A 23,058-nucleotide genomic window follows, 5' to 3' on the forward strand; every position below is an offset into this window, starting at 1 on the left:
TACCTATGTGCATGCAATGTGTGTGTGTATGTGTGTGTGTGTGTATGTGTGTGTGTGTGTGTGTGTGTGTACCCTTTTCACAGAACCTCCCCTGTACCCACACTTTCTTCACTGGACAGCCCTAATAACAGAAACAGTGTCCTAACACATGGTAGACAGTATCTGCTAAATTAATAAAGAATCCTCTATAAGGCACCTCAATTCCTCCTGAAGTCAGCCCCTATAAAATTCGTTCATTGAACTAATTTAGTCAAAGCCTGTAAAACAAACACTTGAAGAGGCAAGGAGAATGAAACAGCGATAAGCTCATACTCGGGATCCAGGGTTCAAATTCCAGCCTTGCCATGTTAAGCCACCCTGGACAAGCTGCTTACTGTCTCAAAACCATTTTATTCTCTTTAAAAAAAGAAAGAAGGAAAGGAAGAAAGGAAGAAAGGAAGAAAGAAGGAAAGAAAGAAAGAAAGAAAGAAAGAAAGAAAGAAAGAAAGAAAGAAAGAAAGAAAGAAAGAAAGAAAGAAAGAAAGAAAGAAAGAGAGAGAGAGAGAAAGAAAGAAAGAAAGAGAGAAAGAAAGAAAGAAAGAGAGAAAGAGAGAAAGAAAGAAAGAAAGAAAGAAAGAAAGAAAGAAAGAAAGAAAGAAAGAAAGAAAGAAAGAAAGAAAGAAAGAAAGAAAGAAGAGAAAGAGAGAAAGAGAGAAAGAGAGAGAGAGAGAGAGAGAGAAAGAGAGAAAGAGAGAAAGAAAGAAAGAAAGAAAGAAAGAAAGAAAGAAAGAAAGAAAGAAAGAAAGAAAGAAAGAAAGAAAGAAAGAAAGAAAGAAAGGAAGGAAGGAAGGAAGGAAGGAAGGAAGGAAGGAAGGAAGGAAGGAAGGAAGAAAGAAAGACACTCTATGCTGATTGCGAGGAGTAGATTGAGTTGAACACGGACAAAGTGCATAGGGAAGTGCGAGGTAGATATAAGTACCATATGCACTCCGCATGAGCTATTGTTTTCATGTTTACTTGTCTGATGTTGATTGCTCGCTCTCCTCTCTAAACAGGCTCAGTGAAGACACAGCCCACAGCTGGATTCTCACAGGCAACAGCACAGGTCCCCCAGAGGGGCAGATGGCTTTGGACGTGCACCCGGTATGCAACCAGGGGTGCATACTTGACTCTCTGAGCTTCAGTTTCCGCATCCATAAAAAAAGAGTTAATATCGACTCCACAAAAGCAGTCTAAAGATTAAATCAAATAAAGCTTGTGGAATAATCCTGGAACTGGAGGCACTGAATTTTAGAAGAATCCATCTGCTTAGCAGCTAAGAACAGGCTGCTTTAGGTATAGACTTTATACATAGCCTATTGGTGATCCAAATCAATACACAATGCTAACACCAGGCTTTGTTCTCTTCTGCTGTCTAGTTTCTATAATAGTCTCTAGCAACTTTGTGGTGATTTTTTAGATGCTTTTCTTAGCTATTCGTCAAACAGGAAACACACCACTCATTACAACCAGCACCATGAAATTAGATATTCTAGTGTTTAAAAAATTCTCTCCAGTGGTAATAGGATGTCACTGCAATGCTCATCATCAGACATTAAAACACACACACACACACACACACACACACACACACACACACACAATGGAGGTGAAAACTAAACGTCTATTTGAATATGTGCTGTATAAGTGACTTTATACACTACTGTCACTGTCACTGTCATTCCGTTGCTCATCGATTTGCTCAAGTGGGCACCAGTAACGTTTCCATCGTGAGACTTGTTACGGTTTTTGGTATATCAAATATGCCACGGATAGCTTGCCAGGCTCTGCCATGCGGGCGAGATACTCTCGGTAGCTTGCTGGGCTCTCCAAGAGGGGTGGAGGAATCTAACCCAGGTTGGCCTCATGCAAAGTGAATGCCCTATCCGCTGCGCTATAACTAAATTCCAATCATTCCACAAGACTGACAAGACTATCCCCATTTTAGAGTTATAAGTACCAAGATTCAGAGACAGCCACTTAACTTATTTCTAAGATCTCCAAAATTAATATATGTTGGAGAAAGATTTTAATACCTGACTTCAATACTAAAATTTTGTTTATTACAGAATTTCCATCTCCCAAAGTTTCTCTATATTGGCTCTACTGCTAATATCTGATGGAGTGTGAGATGGAATTATCTTAATGAAATTTAAAATCAGAGTAATTATGAAAGAAAAACTCCACTTTTCACCCTACTGTCATTGAGAGAGAGAAAAAAAAAGTACATTTATTTAGAATAAAGGCAACTAGACACTTTATCTTTCATAGTTTCAAATTCAGAAGATACCTAGACATAAGCAAATAGATACCATAATCAAGAAGATGGGGCATTATCAAGAAAATCAGACGAGGCACTAAAAATAAAATAGGGAAAGCCTCTTATTTTATACAAAAAATAAAAATCAGACTCTCCTAAGTTTTAACAGAGTTTTCTTTCATTAGTTTCTAAGACAAGGTGCTCGACTTGCCCCTTCCAGAGATAACAGGAAGTTACCAACCCACCCCTAAGGGCAGCCAAGTCCCAGATTCCTCCAAAGAACCTAATGTACTGGGAGAGGTCCATTAATCAATCAGAGAATTGCTTCCCTAATAATTTGTCAGGGGAACAGAAGCAGAGGGCCAGAGACAAGGAAGATGGAAGGGACAGATGAAAGTTTCCAAACCCACCAACAAATTCCTCTGGCCTTCCTGCCAGACTTTTGATTCCGAGTTTTAGAATGAACAAGGAAAATCGCCAACCATCAAACGATTAGCCTTCTGCTCTGCTGACAAAGGCAAAGAAGAGGAACCTTGTTAAAGGACAAACTGGACCATCTCTCTGCAGCCCCTACAAGCTCGTTAATTATCTTCCATTAGCACTGAACTGTCACGATTGGCATCAGCCCGTTAACTTCCTTGACCTTTCTCAGTCTGCACCTTGTTACCCTACAATGTTTCATGTTTATAAAAGATAGGAAACTCCAGCTGTTCCGGGCTGACAAAACTTAATTTACATTTGGCCTTCATTAAGAGGAGAGTCAGAATCATTGAGACCAAATGGAAAAGCTAGACTGCTGGGGGTTATGAAAAATTCAAATGGCATTTTCCCTTTTATCTGACAGTTCTTATTAAGGAGACGTATGTCAACCTAAAACACATAGACCTTAAATATAAAGGGCACGGTGAAGGCCTCCCGCTGTACGAGGACCCGTATGCCTTTGCCCGTGAGCCATGGTGGCTCGACTGCAGTATTTCTGTCTTCTGGGGAGTCTCACCTCCAAAGTACACCCAGCTGTCCCTCTGACAGCTGATCCCAGGTCCACAGACCAGGAGAGCAGGAAGGACCAGCTGCAGTACTGAGGTGAGAGGCCGGCCAATGGTCCTCTGGTTCACCTTCAAGACCAATTAGCCTACCAGCCTACTGATTTTATGCCCTCAGCTCCTCTTTTCTCAACCATATGATCCCCCTGCAGGTTCCCTAGATATTCCAAAGTCTCATAAATGGGGGTCCAGGAATCAAGTGTGGGGTCTAACTGGTCATGGGAAAGAGACAAATGTTCGTGTTCAAATCCCAGCTCAGTCACACAACTATCACTTTGGATGAGATGTTTCTTTTCACTGAGCTTTCATTCTCATGTCTATAGGACACAGACCCAGGCCGAAGGGGGATGAGGTGGAGGCTTGCAGCATGCAGTTGGAGTTCAGAGAGATCATCTGTGCCAAATACTTAACCCAGGGCCACGCGTGAGCTAAGCACGTAAACATGGAATGATTTAACTACAGCCTCATCAATAAAACGGGATCAAGCTTCCCACTAGAGCTGTTGGAAAAATCAAACAGAAGGGACTTTCGCAGGGTTCTGGGTACAGACAGAGCCACAATAACTGGAGCTTTGCACCAATGCCTCCCTTTCTCTACCCTGTACTTACCTCTTTGAGCCACAGAAGTTTGGGAGCCTGCATCTCCACCGACATCACGCCACCCACGTACTGCAGAACCCCGTGCTTGGTGTCATTGATCCTATTCACCTGACTCACCGCTCGGTGGTCCATCCACATGATGATGTTGCGACGGGAATCCCCTAGCACAGAAGAACAGAGATGGGGACACACATTCATTCTCTTCCTCCAAAATGCAAGGGGCCACGGTGGCTGATCATGAGCCAAGTGCAAAAGATACACTCCTGACTACACTCAGAAATTACTCCTGGTGGTGCTTAGGGGACCATATGAGATGCTGGGGGTCAAACCCGGGTTGGCCTCATGCAAAGCAAATGCCCTACCCGCTGTGCTATAGCTCCGGCTCTGAAAGTGCAATTTCTTCTACGAACAGTGTGCAACGAGAGTATCACCACCCACTGACCCGAACAGTCCTAAATCTTAGATTTCACTTCAAGGGAGTGGTTCTAGGACTAGAGCCCCAAGGCAAAATGTCTGCACTGAGACCAGTCAAAATCTACCAATTAACTGGACTATCATTTAATGTTTCCCAACTTCTACTCCTTTCCTCGTCCTTTTGTTCCAGAAAAACTTCTAGTATATACTCAGAAAAAAGGTCCATGAAATAAGTCTAAGGCAAATTCTTGGTCCTTTTACATCTGTCTCCTTTAAATACAGGCAACTATTTTGAGGATATTAATATATGTAATAGGAGTATATTTCCTATATATATATAAATATGATAGCTTTTATTTACATTATTCTACTACATGGATTAAACTCAAATGATGTAGGTTCTCCTGCTTAATCTGGGATATGAATGGTTCAATGGGAAGCAGACACATCTGGGAAGCAGGCAGGCAGACTGAAGGAGAAGGTGGAGTGACAGACAAACTGAGAACGTTTTTAGGTTTGTCTTAGTCTCAGTGTCCTCATCCATAAAATGGTGACAGTGATACCCCATAGCCTGTAAGGATTAACTAAGCCCTCTGATTTATTAAACAAAAGATCATTTGCATAAGGAAGATGACAAACACCTCTCACTTACTAGGCACTCAGGAGTAGCAAGTTGCAAGGAACAGAATTTAATTTAGAACCAGATAGAAAAAGAACACAGACACCACCCCCTCATGTTCCCTGCCATCATGCAGCACAGGGGAACCAACTGTCCCTTTGTCTCTCTAGCATCCATTAAATTATCACATACCAAAGGGAAGACATTTTTCTTCCAGTCTCTGCATTCCTGGAGGCAAAATGCAGAGCAAAGTCATGGCTGGACCTGGAGAGTCTAAGAAGGAAGGCTGTGTACGGAAGACTTTCCTTCTGAGCCAGGCATCGCCACGTCATTTTACTTTATGGCCAAATAACTACAGCAATGGTACAACATCAATAACAGCAAATGTTTATGAAGCACTCTCTCTCTCTTGCTCTGTGTGTGTGTGTGCACAAGTCTCAAACTTCTCAAACTTTGTTCCCAGCATTTTATATGCAGAATCTCACCTAATCCTCAGAACAATCCACTAATCTAGCTCACTTTCAGTGAAAACCTGACTCCGAGGCTGACGACGTGCCAACCAGCTCACAGCTGGAAAAAGACTTTAGTGTGCTTTGAAAACAGATCTCTGCAGAGAATAGGTGAAAAAATAAAATTTGGTAAGATGAAGAAAGCAGATTTGGGCACCTCAGCATGAATAATAAAACCAGCTGGGCCATGTTAATCCACAGTACCTGTTGTTTGTCATCATGGGCACATGCCTCTGTGGTCAAAGAAAGCACACTTGCAAGACACAGGGCAGAGACCACAGTCATGTGCAGGTGGCAGCTTGGCACAGACCCTGAGCACAGGCCCCAACACTGCTGGAGGGCCCCTGAGTCCACACACTGCTGGTATGCTCCCCCAAACTGAGAGCAGGGGTGCTGAGGCCACACCTGGTGGTGCTCAGGGCTTACTGCTGGCTCTTTGCCTATGAATAAGAGCTCAGAGTTGGTGCTTAGCAGACCAGGTAGTGCCAGGGAGTTGAACCAGGGTCTTCAGGATACAAAGCAAGTGCATGAACCCTTGTACTATCTCATCAGCACTGCTTCTATTTTCATCATCATCATCATCATCATCATCATCATCATCATCATCATCATCATCATCATCATTATCATCACCATCATCCTGTTGATCGACGAATTTCTCGAGCGGTCTCAGTAACATCTCCATTAGTCCAAGCCCTGAGATTTTAGAAGCCTCTCTCTATCTTTCCAATGATGCCATACTGGAGGCTCTTTCAGGGTCAGAGGAATAAGACCCAGCTTGTTACTGGTTTGAGCATATTAATACACCATGGGGACCTTGCCAGGCTCTCCCATGTGGGCAGGAAACTCTCAGTAGTTTGCCAGGTTCTCCCAGAGGGAGAAGTAGGCTATAAGATAAGTTGGCTGCACGCTTCCAGGAGCTGGATTTTAAGTCTCTGGATGCTGGCCTTGAGCATGACTGCGGCTAGGCTCCGGAGGTCTATGGCCGCCAGGAGCTCTGCTTGGGCTGGGGAGGGAAGCTGGAGCCCATTCCCTTTGAGGAGGCCCCAGGGAAGACAGCCAGGTGTGGAGCAAGTGACTCTCTGCTTCTTTTTTAACAAAAAAAGAAGCCCTCGCTTCTCTGCTTCTTTTTTAACAAAAAAAGAAGCCCTCACTTCTTTTTTAATTAAAAAAAAAAAATGGTGAGGCAGAGACAGTGAAATTTCACCAGTTTATCCTGACTAGTGGGCAAATAGGGGTCTGTTATTTTCAGGATGCTTTAAAAAAGTAAGTTGCTAAGAAAACACAAAGACACCTTTAAAAACATATTTTAATTGGGTCATCAGCATAATGAGACAACACCTCAGTTACTGGTTTCTCTGTCTGGAGATACTACATGCGCAATAAAAACTCCTCAAACAATGGGAATATTTTGAAAATAAGAGAAAGTACCTAAGGTCTTCCGTAAGTCGATCCGAGTTGTGTGTACGTGTATGTGAGTACATAAGATTTTCCATGAGTCTTTCCATATTGTGTGTGTGTGTGTGTGTGCGCGCGCGTGCGTGCATGTGGGTAAGAGAGAAGTGATTCTACAGCTTAACAGAATGTAAGCTCTGTTCCCAGTTTGTGTAACACTTTGGGATCACAAAGCTAAGAGAATTAATAGTGTTGACTCTACTGGTGTCCAGGTCTCATCTAGAAGTATCATCAAATCAGAATGTGAGAGTGCCGCACACCACCCTGTATGGGGGTTGGCGGGTAATCAGTATGGCTTCTTTTTTTTTTTCTCTTTTCTTTTTGGGTCACACCTGGAGATGCACAGGAGTCACTCCTGGCTCTGCACTCAGGAATTACCCATGGCGGTGCTCAGGGGACCATATGGGATGCTGGGAATCGAACCCGGGTCGGCCGCATGCAAGGCAAATGCCCTACCCGCTGTGCTATTGCTCCAGCCCCCATCAGTATGGCTTCTTGAGTACTGTACGTAAGTCACAGCTGCTTCCAGCCTAATATACCTGCTGCTCAGCTTTCAACTGTACAGACAAGCCAATCAGCTCGCCCCACCTCCATTCAGAGAGGCGGCCGAAATGCAGTCAGCAGGGCACAATGAGATGTGTGTAGAATCAATGGCTTTGTTATACTGACTAATTAGGAATGATTTTCCTGTTTCAGTTCTTGTTGGGAAAAAAATAACACAAATAACTGACTCTACTGAGCAGCTACTCTGCTGACCCTCTCATTGAGCGTCAGCTTCTAGTCAGGTCCAGTTCTGGGTGCTGAGAAACCAGGAAGGCTGGGCCTCAGTCCCTCAGTTCATGAGGCTGTGTAGAACAAGTCTCTCTCAGGACTGCTGGCCACCAGAACAGAATGACTCGATTAGGGCTGCAGCTGAGAAGAAGTCACGCCCAGAAACCTCTCATTTGCTGAGTCCGAGACTGCAAAGAGATGCTCCCCCAAGTGGAAAAGCTTGAATTTAGCCTGGACCATGGACAACCCGCGGTTGGCCAGGGGAGAAGAATGAAGAAGATTCCACACGGGACACAGCATGGGATACCAACAATGCGCAAATCCAGGAAGATTTGCGTATTACAGAATTGGAGGCAATGAGGCCCAATAAACTGGAGTTCTATAGTTAGCCTAAGAACATATTTTTCATCCATGTACCCAGTTCATTAATAACCCAAACACCTCACCGAGGGTGTTTGAGGCACACTTGTGGGAGGAAACGTACCGTGAATTAACAAAATTTCTGTAATACTGGGCTTCTGCTGCAGAGCAGTTGGAATATTAACTGTCTACCTGACCCCACTGGTTCCTGTCCCCGCCCATCAAGAGTCCCATAGCTGGTAAGATGTAACCAGAGCTGTGATCTGAGCTTGGGGTCGTGGGGAAGCCTTCAGAAACAGGAAGCATATGGCAAAGCCCTCTCCGATCCAGGGGCTGTTGTGAGCTGCAGTCATCAAAGGAAAGGGAAGGCAAAGAGAAAAGACTAACGTGGAGGTCCTCCCATCCAAGAGCAATGGTTAGTGCTCCTCAGCTATTGTCCTTCGTGGGATTATTTCTACATCTAATGATGGAAACTGCTCTTGTGATCTTGTGGATTTCGTTGCAATGGTGATGATGTATGTCTGGGTCCCACACCTCCATGCTTCTTCCATGTTCTCTCCTGTAAGCCAGGGAGAGAATGTGGGGGAAGAACCTGTGACCCTCTTGAGGTGGGCACTGTCATGTTGCTAGAGGGGCCTTACTGTGAAAGACCCTTGAAACCACCTTTAAAATGCTCTTTTCACTTGCGAGCCTAGGCTAATGTATTTCAAATACAGCTTGACCTTCACAGAAGTTACTGAAAGGCACAAAACCAGGGAGGATTTGATGAATAGGCACATTTTAACCTAGTAGGTGGAATAAAATTATTTCAACACTTGTAATTAGGGTTGTAACCTACGTAGCCTTTTAATAGAAGGCCTGTGAGCAGGAAGCAATTCTACCTACAATGAGAGTAAAGGTGCCATCCAAAAGGGTCACATCCTGGCAGGTTTAGCAAGAAGAAACTCTCCCCTCCACTTTCACAGTTCTTATTCTTAATATCTTAACAGTCCATTTATCTGTGCCCAGCAGTCATCCATATCCTAGAATTGCCACCTAACTCCCTTAAAATGATCTTTCCTAAAAAAGGCCACCATCACCCCCAGTCAACTAAACACAAACCTCATGATTAGGTAAATTTCATAAATTAGTAATTTGGTGGGGGAGGGGTGTCTCCCAAGCTGGGCTCAGGGGGCCCAGGGACCACTTCCAGATACATGCAGTCAACAGGGTCGTCAACATCAGAGCTAGGGCCCAAAGCTGCATTGCAGCTCCAGCCCTGAAATGCCATCAGTACCAGGCCACACCTGGTGGTGCTGGGAGGGCACAGCACTACACCCAAAGATGGTTAGGAGGTCATGTGCCACCAGAGATCAAGTCTGGTCAGCTCAGGCTCATGCAAGGCAAGGCATATGCCATAAACCCTGTATATTTCCAGGACACTTGTCAATTAGTAATTTTTAAATAATCCCCAATTTATGGTTATCAATAGCCAGAATTTAAGACCATATGTTTTAGGACCTAGTGATGTAGCTCAGCAGTAAAGCACATATGCCTTGAATGCATGAGATCGGGATCTGATCCCCAGCAATGAAAAAAAAAATTATTGTTTTAAAGACATTTTATCATATTAGAAGACAGAGTCCTGGGAACCTATGGGAGACTGTGGCTCTTAGGAGCCACGGGCCCATCCAAAATCTGAAATCCTCCAGCATCTATAGCAGACCCTCCCCTGACTCAACCTAGAGTCAGCCACCCAGGTGACCGGCTACAGGGTCAAGCCTCCTAGTGCTGTAGTTCTCATGCCCTGGAGCTGCAAGGTGCTGTAGGGGGCCCATTACTCTGCTCTCTGCTTCCTGAAGTGGTCAACACCTGGGCTGCTCTGCTCCCCTGTGTCAGAACAATGCTAAAGGAAACACTGGAAGGTCACGGAGAACAAGGCCCACTCTTATGAATCATTTCTGAAACTGATCAGAACTTAATAAGACTGACCTAGCAAGTAGAAGGTGGTGATAAACATAAGAACACAAGGAGAAATGTATGTGTATGTGTGTGTGCGTGTATGCATGTGTGCACCTTCATCATCACCACCAAGCTCTAACCATTAACCTTTTTGAACACAAGTGATTCACAAAAATCACAGCAGTAGCAGAGCGGAGATGTGATGTGGGCTAAACCTGACTCCAACCCCAGCGTGCCCCAGTGCGCTGTGCCCTCAGGCCTACAGACACCAGTTAAAGGCACTTCGATACCACAAGCGAGGGTTCTTAAACACACTCTATCCAAACATGTTCCTAATGGCCACCGTGGCCACACTCACTGCAAGTGTCCTCACCACACACCTGAGAGGGAGCATCCATTTCAGAGCACCACAGTCTCCACCATTCCAATGTTCAGCTCATTACAAAGTTAAATATCACTGCAAGTTTATCTCCTCACATACGCTCTCGTTTTTCTAAAATCTTACCTCCACAACGCATTCTAGGATACCTGATCCAGGTAAGACTTTTGGGTTTGCTGCCTCAGGTCTAGGGCTACCCACCAAAATTCTTCAAAGGGGACACAGCCTCACCTGTTGTGAAAGATTTCTGACCTAAAGTGGCCCTTTACCTTTGAAACACTTCGTATCCATGGTTACAAGTGTCTGTTAACACTACGGCATGAAATGGGCCTGTCCTTGGGTCTGGCTGCTGAAAACAGAGGCCATCTGCTTTGCTTCTGTGTGATGCGTGGTCCTGTCTGCCTAGTTCTGTCTCCTCTGAAGACACTGAAGTCACCCACTCCAATAACGAAGGCTCACAGGCCAAACAAAGGCTGGGCCTGACATATCCTTCCTAAGGCAGTGCAGACCACAAGGCTGTTCTAGGCTGCTCCCATACGTTCTTTTTTTTTTTCCCCCTTTTTGGGTCACACCCGATGATGCACAGGGGTTACTCCTGGCTTTGCACTCAGGAATTACTCCCAGCAGTGCTTAGGGGACCATATGGGGTGCTGGGGATCAAACCCAGGTTGGCGCAGTACAAGGCAATCACCCTACTCGCTGTACTATCGCTCCCAGCCACTCCCATAGGTTCTTTTTTTTTTTTTTTAAATGTTATTGAATCACCATGAGATAGTCACAAGTTTTCATGTTTGGGTTACAATCTCACAACAGTCAAACACCCATCCCTCCACCAGTGCCCATTCCCACCACCAATATCCCCAGTATACCCCCCCTTTCCCACCCTCCCCCTGCCTCCATGGCAGACCATATTCTCCATACTCTCTCTCTACTTTGGGGCATTATGACTTGCAATGCAGACACTGAGAGGTCATCACGTTTGGTCTATTGTCTACTTTGGGCATGCATCTCCCATCCCAACTGGTTCCTCCAGCCATCATTTTCTTAGTGATCCCTTTTCTATTTCACCTGCCTTATCCCCTCCATTCATGAAGCAGTCTCCCAGCTATGGGGCAATCCCCCTGGCCCTTGTATCTACTGTCCTTGGGCGTCAGCCTCATATGGATGTTATTTTATACTCCACAGATGAGTGCCGTCCCTCTATGTCTGTCCCTCTCTTTCTGACTCATTTCACTTAGCATGATACTCTTCATGTCTATCCATTTATAAACAACTTCATGACTTCACTCCCATAGGTTCTTTATCAAGCTTTCTCCTGGAACTTTGGGGGCTGTAGGGAGCCAAGTCTTTCCTGACCCAGACTCCCATGCCACCCCAGTCCTATTGACTGCACTTCAAACTTTTAAACTCTGGAACCTGACTCCTGGTCTCCTTGTTCCACCCATAATTCTCAAGATCAGCAGTAAGAGACCTTCGACCTCATTTCACCCTGTAAGAGATCTCCAATCTTATTTCACCTGGGCACTTTGGCTTGGGCATCCAAGCCACAACCTGCCAGTCTCCCACCCGCCACCAGAGAGAGATGAAGGAAAGGTGGTACCTTCCTGGTTTACAGGCAATGGATGAAACTGCTTGTCCAAGACGACGAGAGAACACGTGGCATCAAACCCAAGTCCTCGGATCTGGGATAAATCAATCCCTTGTACAACTTTCTGTTTAACAAACAAGAACACAAATTACAATGCCAGACTATTAAGCAGACAATGTAAAAATGCATTATGACTAGAAATAAATTAATGATAATTAAAAAACAATGCCATAAAAACAGATCTTCCATCTGTTTAATATTACTGATACCAAAACCCCCAGAGAATTCAAAAAAAAGTTAATAAGGACAGGTCAACCAATCTACTTGGAAATAAAGCCAAAGACAGAAATCACTTCATAAAACAAAAAAACAAACGTACAAAGAGATTCCCAACTTCATTACAATTAATACAAATAAAAGTAAAGATTTTTGCTTTTTAATACTGGCAAAAATATAAAGACTAAACAGTAATGGAAATATAGGGAGATGTGGACCATCTTGATCATTATTCCAACAATGTAACAATGTATTAAAATATTCTGTAGAATAATGTTATAGTATTCATTAAAATTAAAAACAGACAAAATATTTGGCACAATAATCCTATTTCCAGGAATCCATCTTAGCAAATTATTAGCATAAGTAAAATTATACATAGATGAAGATTAACTATAGAATTACTCAAGAATATATTTAAAAATTGGAAGAATATTTTATTAAATAAATCACATGTGAGACATCTGTAAAATGTAATATTCTACCAGCCACTAAAAATAAGAGAGAAGAAACTTCTGGATGCAGCTGTGTGAAGAGGTTGGAAAATACACTTAAAAATAAAAATAAAAATATCAAACCTTTAAGGAAGAAACAATGCAATTCCACAAAAATTTGCTGCAAATATAGTAAAGGAAACATTTTTCTAAAATGTTTTACACAATCATATTAGACTGATCCCAAAAGCTAAACAAAACCTTAGAGAATTTTAAGGTATAACAGATCAATACATACTAAAGGTATAAAACTCAAAATATATTAATGATAAATCTTGCTTCACTTAAAAATGTATTATGCACCATGCATGTAAGAGTAAAACCAGTATAATAATGTTAAACATTTTTAAAGAATAAAGTATAAACATTGATTCTCATTTCAACAAATGTTGCAAGAAATACACACATACAAACATTCTATAAAGCAATTAGTAAGGGAGCTTCCACAACTTAATAATATGAAAAAAATACTGATAACATCACTTTTCATGATAAAAATGAATGGCTGCACTCTATTGGGTGCAATATTAATACTCCCAAGCTGGAAATAAATCAAACAAAGAAAAGATACTCTCTTTTACCACTCCAATTCAACCTTGGGCCAGAAGTTCTTGCCAATCCAATAAGACATGAAAATGAAATTATTTTAAATATAAATTTGAAATAAGTTGAATTTTTTTCTTTACAGATGATATAAAATCATATGCATAAATTTAAGGAAGTTATAATCTATATTATGTATATACTATTTCATATGTTGCATACTATTTAAACTTATATATGCTATTATACTATACACCTATAGTCTTTATAAATATTTTTAAATATAATTTATTTTATTTTATATAAATAATTAAAAATAAAATAATAATTATTAAATTATAATTTAATCACTCTCACTGTCATCCTGTTGCTCATCAATTTGTTGAGCGGGCACCAGTAACATCTCTCATTGAGAGACTTATTGTTACTGTTTTTGGCATATCCAATGCGCGCGAGTAGCTCGCCAGGCTCTGCCATGCGGGCTCCATATTCTCGGTAGCTTGCCGGGCTCTCCGAGAGGGGTGGAGGAATCGAACTCGGGTCAGGCCGCGTGAAAGGCGAATGCCCAACCACTGTGCTATCACTCCAGCCCTATATTTTATATATATATGTATATATATATATAACATACATAATATATATACATATATAAAAAATCCATTATGATGATGGGTTGCGTGGCCACACGATCCAGGAATATGTTCACTACCCCACCACTGCCATGCTCCAGGCCACTTTCCACATGCTTGGGCCAAGCCTCACTCAAATAATAATAATCCTTATAACTCTATGATAATAGGACAAACCCAAATAAAAACAGATAGAGGATTTGAACATACACTTCACCAAGGGAAACAAATGACCAATAAGTACCTTAAAATATGCTAATATTATCAGCTATCAAGGAAATTCAAGCCAAATTCACAATGATTACCAGAACCACTATAATTTAAAAGGTAATATTACTACGTGAAAGAAAATTATGGAGAAAGTAGAACCATTCTATATTGTGGGTTCAAATGTAAATTTTCAAAATAAAAGAAGTTTGTCAGCTTTTAAAAAATTACGCCATACACAAAGCAATTTCATCACATGTCACCCAAAGACTTGTATCTGACTATTCATAGCAGCATTGTTCATAATGCTCCCAAGCTCAAAACAAATCAAACATCTCTCATGATTTAACTAAGTGGCTAAACTCTGTGGGGCGTGCTCACACAATGAAACAATACTCAGCAAATAATTTTAAAAGGCACAACAGCAACATGATGAGCAGCAACACAAATGATTCCCACAACATCATGCCAAAGAAGCCAGACACAGAAGAATGTGCATTGTATGGTCCCACTTACATCAAATTTCTAAAGGAGAATGAGAGGAAGCAGATAAATAGTAATCTAAGACAAGCGGGGAACAAACTACCAATAGAAACATGCAGGGTCATTTTCTTGGGTAAGAAAACAGCCTTCTTAGAGCTATACAAATGATTACTTGTATCATTGTGGTGATGATCACACACCTTAATCAACTGAATAAAAACCACCAAAATAAACATGCCCAATAGATTGATCTTATGGTCCATAATTTGCATCTCAAGCTAAGTTTGTTTTTTTTTAAATCGGGGCTATAGAAGATAGATTGGAAAATGATTCATAAGTATGAATAAAGTATACAACTGTAGGCTGTGAGGGGAGGAGCTTTTTCTCTTCTTTATGCAATTTTTTCGGGGGAATGCCTTCAAAGCAGCATTCAGGGTGTCTGGCGGGCAATCCTGGCAACACTCAGCCAGCCTGGCTGGCTGGTTCAATGTGAGGGTCTAAGAACGCTGTGCTATTTGGGTTCTGGAGGGCTGAGGAGCACCAGAGCACCCCAGTGGTCCTGCGGTGAGGCATTAAGGCTAGAATTGGCAATCTGAGGAAGTACGCAATGCCAGGGATCAAGTCAGCTCCCCTGACCTCTATGCTGTCTCCGTGGCCTATCTGAATGTAATTTTTAAAGTTGCACAGTAAGGGATTAATTGGTCGAGTCTTTTATTTTTATCTAATTGGTTTTCTTTCACGAAAAAGTAGAAGTACTTCTAATCATTAACATTTCTGGTTAACTTAAAACAGGACCTTTTTTTTTTTTTTATAACCCACAAGCCAGTCCCCCTTGCAAATACCCTCTGCAGGACGCTGCGATACGGCTCTCAGGACTAGGAACACATGCTTCACCCCTGTTCCCTGAATGCCTCCGTGGCAGGAGAAGTCTCAGAATACCACTGAGTGTGACTCAAAAAAAAAAAAAGGAAAAAAATTAAAAATTATCTTCCTCATTTTGAAGTGCGACACCAGGCATGCAATTTAAGATTGTGTTCCTGACTATGTCACAGGTTTCTTGAGTGAGAGCGACACATAATTATTACAGATGCTCAATAAGCAGGAAACATTGTTCGAATCACAATAGCAACAAATAGTTCGATGCCACTGTATTATGAGAACCTGCTCTTGTGCCAGGAATTGACATCTATTATCTCATTTAATCTTGTGCAGGGGCAATGGTGTGCCCAAGCAGTGCCCTAGAGGTTGAGGGGCCCCACCATCAATTCTCGGTTCACTGGGCTGTCAGATCAGTGCAGGGGCCCGAGGGTGCGATGCTGTGCATGCCCTGTGGTGCCGGCCACACCCAGGCTCCCCCAGAGACGCTCGAGGGCCTCCCCGGGTATAATCTGTGATGCTCAGGGGACCAAGCCACTGTACTACCTCCCGCCCCCCTCATTTAATCCATCCAGAGCCATCTGAAGAGACACTCAGTAGGTCAGCTTCCTAGGGTCGACATGGAGGGCTGGTGCGTGGGCAAGCAGGGGTGAGGAGAACGAGCACTCACAGCTCCCATCTGCCGGCCGGTACCTGGCAGAACCGGAATTTACTCTAGAGCCCATTTCCCGTCTGTCACTCAACCTTGCCTGCCTCAGAGCACAAGGCCTTATTACTTGGGCTCACGGATTGGTTATTGGGCGGAGGGGTCCTACCCAGCAACATTCCTCCTGGCTCTGCACTCAGGAATTGCTCCAGGCAGTGCTCAGAGGACCCTATGGGGGCTGCCAGGAATCGAACCCGGATGAGCCACATGCAAGGCAAACGCCCTACCGACTGTATTACTCTGGCCCCTCATGGATTATTTTTTATATGCCAAGCTTCATACGCTCAGTGTCAAGGAAGCCCATATGAAAGTGGCAGGCAAAGGGAAGGGCAGCTGAGAAAACGAAGCAAACCCTAAGCACTGGGGCAGGAGTAACTTTTGAGCAGTTCCAAGGGGAAAATATTGTCCTCGATTTATTTTAGGAGCCCCTTGGAAGACTCTACTCCTATCAGCCTTTCAGTGTCTCCATCTTTCCACCTGAAGCCTGAAGGAAGGACTAAAAGGATCATTTAAGCCTGATTGACAAATAAAATGATTTGAACCTGATTTGGGTTGGTAGGCTTTATTCAAGTATTCCTCAACCTTATTTGGAAACGCCTTCCCAAAGTGCAGGCTCCTCCGTGCAGCACCAGCCCACCCCCTGCCCCTCGGCCCATCCCCGGAAAGATGCTTGTCAGAGTCACACTACCCAGAAGGCCCTAAGACTTGACCCGCTGACCTGAGGATTCTTTTTTTTTTTTTTACACTCTTATTAATGGAAGTAAAAGAGCAGTCTAGTAACTCACCCTAACAACTTGGCATCAAGGGAATTTCCCTGGCTCGAGAGAAAGCACATTGCTCTTCTAAAGAATTTCCAGAGAAGGAGATGTCTGCAACCTCATTTGGTAACCTGGTCCATGTCTCACAACTGTCAACTTGTAGCTATGGGGCAGCAAACAAATATTTGGGGAAGGGATTGCGCGTGGCTTTGTTCTGACTGTGGGAATCGGTTCAACCCTGCATATGTTTTAAATCATCAGGCTCTGCAGTACTGGGTGGGGAGCCGGCATTCCTGAGAAGCCCCCCAAACTGAAAACTGGAGGGTCATGGGCATACCTGGTGTTCTCTTTAGACGGTTCTATTTGGAACAAGGGTCAAAGTGTAGGGTCCCCTGGACTGAAGCCAGCTTGCAGGAGAGCCCCATGTGACTGATACTGTATTCTTTGAAATCGGGATCTGAAGGCCTTTGTCAGCTTTGGGGGCACACACGGGGCCATGAAAGGCCCAGTTCTGTCAGGCCCATTAGTTTCTGTTGCCTCCGCAATTCAATTACTCATTCCTTCCATCCATTAGCAAATAACATCAAACCCCCTGGGGCCAGGTTCTATCGTGTCCTGGGTACTTGGGGAAAAAATAGCAAACAAACCATTTTGTTTACTACCTTGCTGTGGAGCCATTAGCACAGCGGGTAGGGCGTTTGCCTTATATGCAGCCGACACAGGTTCGACTCCTCTGTCCCTCTCAGAGAGCCCTGCAAGCTACCGAGAGTATCCCGCATGCACGGCCGAGCCTGGCAAGCTCCCCGTGGCGTATTTGATATGCCAAAAACAGTTAACAACAAGTCTCACGATGGAGACGTTACTGGTGCCCGCTAAGGCAAATTGACGAACAATGGGACGACAGTGCTACCTTGCTCTTTGGATGAGTTATATATTAGTAGGGACAAATAACAGCTAAGAGAACAAATGTATATAGTATATGTATAAATCTCAACCATAATAAGACAAGGGATTCGGGAATGCTCACTGGGGCGGTGTGTGTGTGTGTGTGTGTGTGTGTGTGTGTGTGTGTGTGTGTGTGTGTGTGTGTGTGTGAGTGTGTCGGGGGGAAGGGAGCGAGGAGAGGCAGCTGTTGGAAAGGTAAAATCTGAATTGACCTTGGGGTACTGAGGGGGAATAGGGGTCCAGGAAGCAGACGCCTGAGTGGGAACAGTAAGTAAAGAGGCTAACTCAGCCTGCGCCACTGCCAAGGCCTGCAGACTTGGCAATATCTGCTCTAATATCGATGCATAAAGTGAATCGACTCAATCCTGCAACATGAGCTACACAGCAGCAAAGCTCTGGTGCGGTCCTGTCCCTTGAAGGTAAGGGAGGAGCGAACCAGAGGGCCAGACCCAGGGTATTTCTGGGTCTGCTGGAGCAGAAAATGAAACTGCAGAAATGAAACTCTCCCTGCCTGCTGTCACGCAGCCTGCCAGATCTTCCTTCCAAATCTCGCTCCCTTGTGCCTCGCCCTTTTTCCTCAACCATTCGAACGCCCCTCAAGATTAAGGAGCGCTTGTTTAGCACCTGCGTGGGCCAGGCAGAGGACACACGGGATGCCAGAGTCCCAGGTCTCACAAACAGGTCAAAGGAATCGCAGCCCCCCAGAATGTCGTCACTAGAAGGATAAAAGTGTCCTGAACTGGCCTCTTGCAGTTGAGTTCCTGTTTCCTGCAAATCACGGTGAACTTGTGTCCCCACCAGTCAAGTTCAGTTCCCTACTGGCCTTAGCACAGCTCCAAATTACACTCCCCTTCCACTCCATTTCCCTTCTCCTTCCTCTCGCTGAAAACCCGCTCTAAGACATGGCCAGACACAGCTTCCTGGCTCAGTATTTTTGTCCATGTTGCCTCCCCAATGCTGAATGTCCCCACCAAGCTTTCTCAAGTTACTCATTCTTAGTAGTAGTAGACTATGTCCCCATTCGTGGGGTCACAAGAGGTCCTACTTCATTTCATCATCCATTCTGTACACACAGCCCTAAGCAAGCGAAACATAGTTCTTAGCTCTTTTTTTTTTTTTCCTTTTGGGTCACACTTGGCGATGCGCAGGGCTTACTCCTGGCTCATGCACTCAGGAATTACTCCTGGCAGTGCTAGGGGGACCATATGGGATGCTGGGAATCGAAACTGGGTCGGCTGCGTGCAAGGCAAAACATCCTACCCGCTGTGCTAGTACTCCAGCCCCAGGTCTTAGCTCTTAAAAGAGAAAAATCTAGCAGGGAAAATAGACAGTCACCCCAAACACTAATGATTTTAACATCTTATGCACCTATTCCCTTTTCTTGTTTCATTAATTCCTTTCTGTAATAATTTTATCATTTAATAAAAAATAAAAAATAACTCAGTCACAAATGATGTGTGTTTCTATTAGGGAAAAACATGAAATGCTATGAAATGAGTTGATGAAAGAAGGCTTAAATGAGTTAGTATTGGACAAGAAAAGGTTTCTTTTCTCATGTCTAGGACGCACAGGCCCTGAGAGCGATCCCAACACTGGCCCCGAGCACTGCTTGCCAGCCATACTAAGGGGTCCCCAAGCACCTCTGGGTAGGGTTCTGGTGGTCCCCTTGTGGATAGTGTCTATGTCACTGCTGTGTTAGTGAAGGATGGGAGTTTCATGTGCAAGCAGGCAGAAGAACCTGTGGCAAAGTCCTGAGCCAGAGGGAACCCTGTGTTTGGGGACAGGCTAGAGGTGGGAGGGTGGCTGGCATGCTAAGAGCTGAGCACACAGCCATCAGGTTGGTATTTTAAGTGTTAATTTTTTAATTTAAAAATACTCAGCTACAAGGAGAAGAGATTTGATCTCAAAAAAAAGCTTCTATTTATAAGGCCTCCAGCAAGGTTTTTCAAATATTCCGGCCCAGGATGAAGGCATATGCAGTTGAATTCAACCCATCTGCATTAAGGTTTATCACCTACCTGAGTGACCAGAAAGTCACATCAATCTCTGGGTCTCCATTTTACTTTTCAGTTTTCCAATTGGAATAGCCACGTTTTCTCTACCTCATGAGAATCCAATGATGCCAGTTTTATATGTACTGAGCTCTCTCTCTCTCTGTCTCTCTGTCTGTCTGTCTCTCTGTCTGTCTGTCTGTCTGTCTGTCTTTCTCTCTCTCTCTCCACTCTTCATAGTGTTGGTGCAGGTTAGAACAAAATGGTACTTCATTGGCTCCATCAGTGTTTTCCACAGAACTGACCTATTTCACCCTCAGGGGTTAAGAACCTGGGGCAGACCTTTCTCATATGTGTTTAGTGCTTGGTAACAAGCACAGGGAGGTGTTCGTGAACTGTGTGTGGACTCAATGACATCCAACAAATGCATGTGGGCTGAATGATTTCTTTGTTTGTTTGTTTGTTTGTTGCTTTTTGGGTCACATCTGGCGATGCACAGGGGTTACTCCTGGCTTTGTACTCAGGAATTACTCCTGGCAGTGCTCAGGGGACCATACGGGATGCTGGGAATCGAACCCAGATTGGCCGTGTGCAAGGCAAATGCCCTACCCACTGTGCTATCACTCCAGCCCATGGGCTGAATGATTTCTACAGCTAATCAGCTTCTTCCCAATGGGGAGACGGTGCTAATCATACCCTTTTTTTTTAATTCTTTTATTGATTCACCATGTGGAAAGTTACAAAGCTTTCAGGTTTAAGTCTCAGTTATACAATGCTCAAACACCCATCCCTTCACCAGTGCACATATTCCACCACCAAGAATCATGATATACCTCCCCCCTCCCCCCACCTCCCCAGACCCCACCCCACATGTGTAACTGGTAAATTTCACTTTACTTTCACTTTACTTTGATTACATTCAATATGTAAACAAAAAATTTCACTATTATTGACTAATCATACTCTTGATGGCCACATTCTCTCCTTGTTGTTAGGGTGATTAATACCTGTAGTGCAAAAAGGAATCTACAGCATAGAAAACAGGGACCATGTCTGCTCCAGTACTTGAGTATTTCCATACAACTTTTAGGTGTGAGGGTAGGAGACAATGAAGAGCTGCCAATTTTAGGGGGAGTGGGAAGGACAAATGATCTAGAATGCTCTCACTTATGGATGGGTCTTGTTCTATAATAGTACTTGTAAGTATCAGAGTCCTGTGATGGCAGAGAACAAGAACGACAGTCACTTCCTACTACAGAGTTAATGAAATACTCAAAACAAGATGAAGGGTTATTTCTAACTCATTAACATTAATTCAACAACCATGGGCTGAGAGCCAAACCTGTCCTATGCCAGGCTGGGGATAAAGGGGTGATCCTGCTATGCTCATGGCTTACATGGGACTAAACAGGTCAACAATTAACCTTCTGTCAGGGCTAGCTCAGTGGCTGGGAACCCTTAGTCTACATGTGCAAAAAGGTTGAAAACTAGTGGACTGGGCAGTGACCAAGGTAGAGAGGGTGGGTCCGAGGCAGCAGAGAGAAGGGCATGTCATTCTCTTTCCTCTGCAGTGGGCAAGAGAGGGTGGGGATTGCGGAAGCTATCAAGGAAGTTACCCAAAAGAAGTGAAGCTTAAGTTTATCTTATACTGCATCCAGAAGTTAGACCGGTGAAGGTGAGAGAACTTTCCAGATAATAAAAACAACAGAGGCAAAGCGTTCGTTCACATACTCAACCTACAGGCTGTGCTGGAGGTTAGAGGCTTTTGGGAAAGACAGATAAATAAGAGAGGCCCCTGCTCAGAGAGCATGCGTATGGATTCCCCAGGAGCAGACAGCAGACAAAGGGTTTTGTCACTCACTGTGGCCGGCATGACAATCAGAGTAAGCTCTGGGTCACCCATGTGATGGTAACAAAGTCACAAAATCTCACATAGCAGAACACAAGTGCCACACAGGGGGTGTGCAGAGGGAGCCTGGGCTGGAAAGGAAACAACAGCCGCCCAATCCAGCCTCACGTTAGTCAAGCAACCTTGGGCTGGTGGTTCCACACATTTTCCAGCGCCGGAAACTAAAATCTATGTCAAAAAAAGTTTGCTGTCATGGGTAGAATTGAAATGATGGGTAGGAAATGTTTCAGTGTGGTACCTACAACATCATTAGAGCCCAAGAAATCCTACCTACCTACCACCTACCACCTACCACCACCACCACCATCATTATCACTACTGTTATCATCACTGGATTAGTATTACTAGTGCTGATGGTGTTAACCTGATAAGGGGAGACCTCATCCCAGGTGACAGGATTGCCACAGAAAAAAAAAGGAGCCCATCTGCTCTGGGGCTCTCAACAACCTGAGACCTTGAGCAAGAAGAGACAGGGTACAATGCAGTTGATGTCATCCTTTGTGCTGGACCAGTACATCTCAAGTCCATCCACGGAAAGAGCCAGACCAGACAGGGAGGGAGTGACTTTCATTCCCAGGAGGCAGTCCCTGTGTTGCCTTGACTTCTCGGTATTTATCCCTTCTCCTGCATCATCAACTCATCTCTGCTCTCATCACCATCCCAGAAAGCAGAGTGCTTACTCATTTCCAAGCACCATGGTGACATCTGATCTCCACTGACTCACGGCATCCGCACAATAACCCAGGGGAGGCAGGAATAACGATCACTCCCATTTTACAGAGCAGGAAATTTGGGCCAGAAACAGTCAGTGTACGAAGATGACGAATGATAAATGCTGGGATGGCCATTGGGTAGGCTGGGTGCAGAATCTGAGCAGACTCCAGTCGAACATCAAAAGGCAGAGATTTCTGGATGCTTTTGAGGGGAGGGTTTGGGGCACACCTGGTGGTATTGGGGGGGCATGCACGGATAGACCTCAAAGAGCACTCGATTACAAAGTGCACACTCCAGCCCTCTGAGCCACCTCGCCAGGCCTCAGCTTCCCCTTCTAAGCCAGCTAGGAGCCGTCGGAGAAGCATCCTGCTTATCCCAAACTGCAGACCCAAGGTCGCACATCCAAATCCCCCGTGAGGGGCTAACCCTCAAAGCTTCAGTAGACAGCATCCCGAAAGGCACATGTCCAGAGCTCTCCGGGCACTACCAGGACTTGAACAGATGCCGATTTGGCCGCCACCGAGAGACAATTAAAAATCCCCCATTAAACCAAGCTGTACTTCGAGCAGAC

The 23,058-nt window shown here is 44.2% G+C and overlaps 1 protein-coding gene across 3 annotated transcripts in view; it reads right to left on the minus strand.

Moving 5' to 3' along the window:
• Positions 1–23,058, minus strand: part of FGGY (FGGY carbohydrate kinase domain containing) — a 459,128-nt gene that overhangs the window by 402,784 nt on the left and 33,286 nt on the right. For all 3 annotated transcript variants that reach the window (XM_004607300.2, XM_055140354.1, XM_055140355.1), the window contains 2 exons: positions 11,969–12,080; positions 3,930–4,081 (listed from right to left, as the gene is read on the minus strand). In XM_004607300.2, the coding sequence (XP_004607357.2) occupies positions 3,930–4,081; positions 11,969–12,080 (264 nt within the window). The remainder of the gene's footprint in view (positions 1–3,929; positions 4,082–11,968; positions 12,081–23,058) is intronic.

The sequence above is a fragment of the Sorex araneus genome, chromosome 5 (assembly GCF_027595985.1).
Source record: "Sorex araneus isolate mSorAra2 chromosome 5, mSorAra2.pri, whole genome shotgun sequence".
In the NCBI taxonomy this organism is placed as follows: Eukaryota; Metazoa; Chordata; class Mammalia; order Eulipotyphla; family Soricidae; genus Sorex; species Sorex araneus.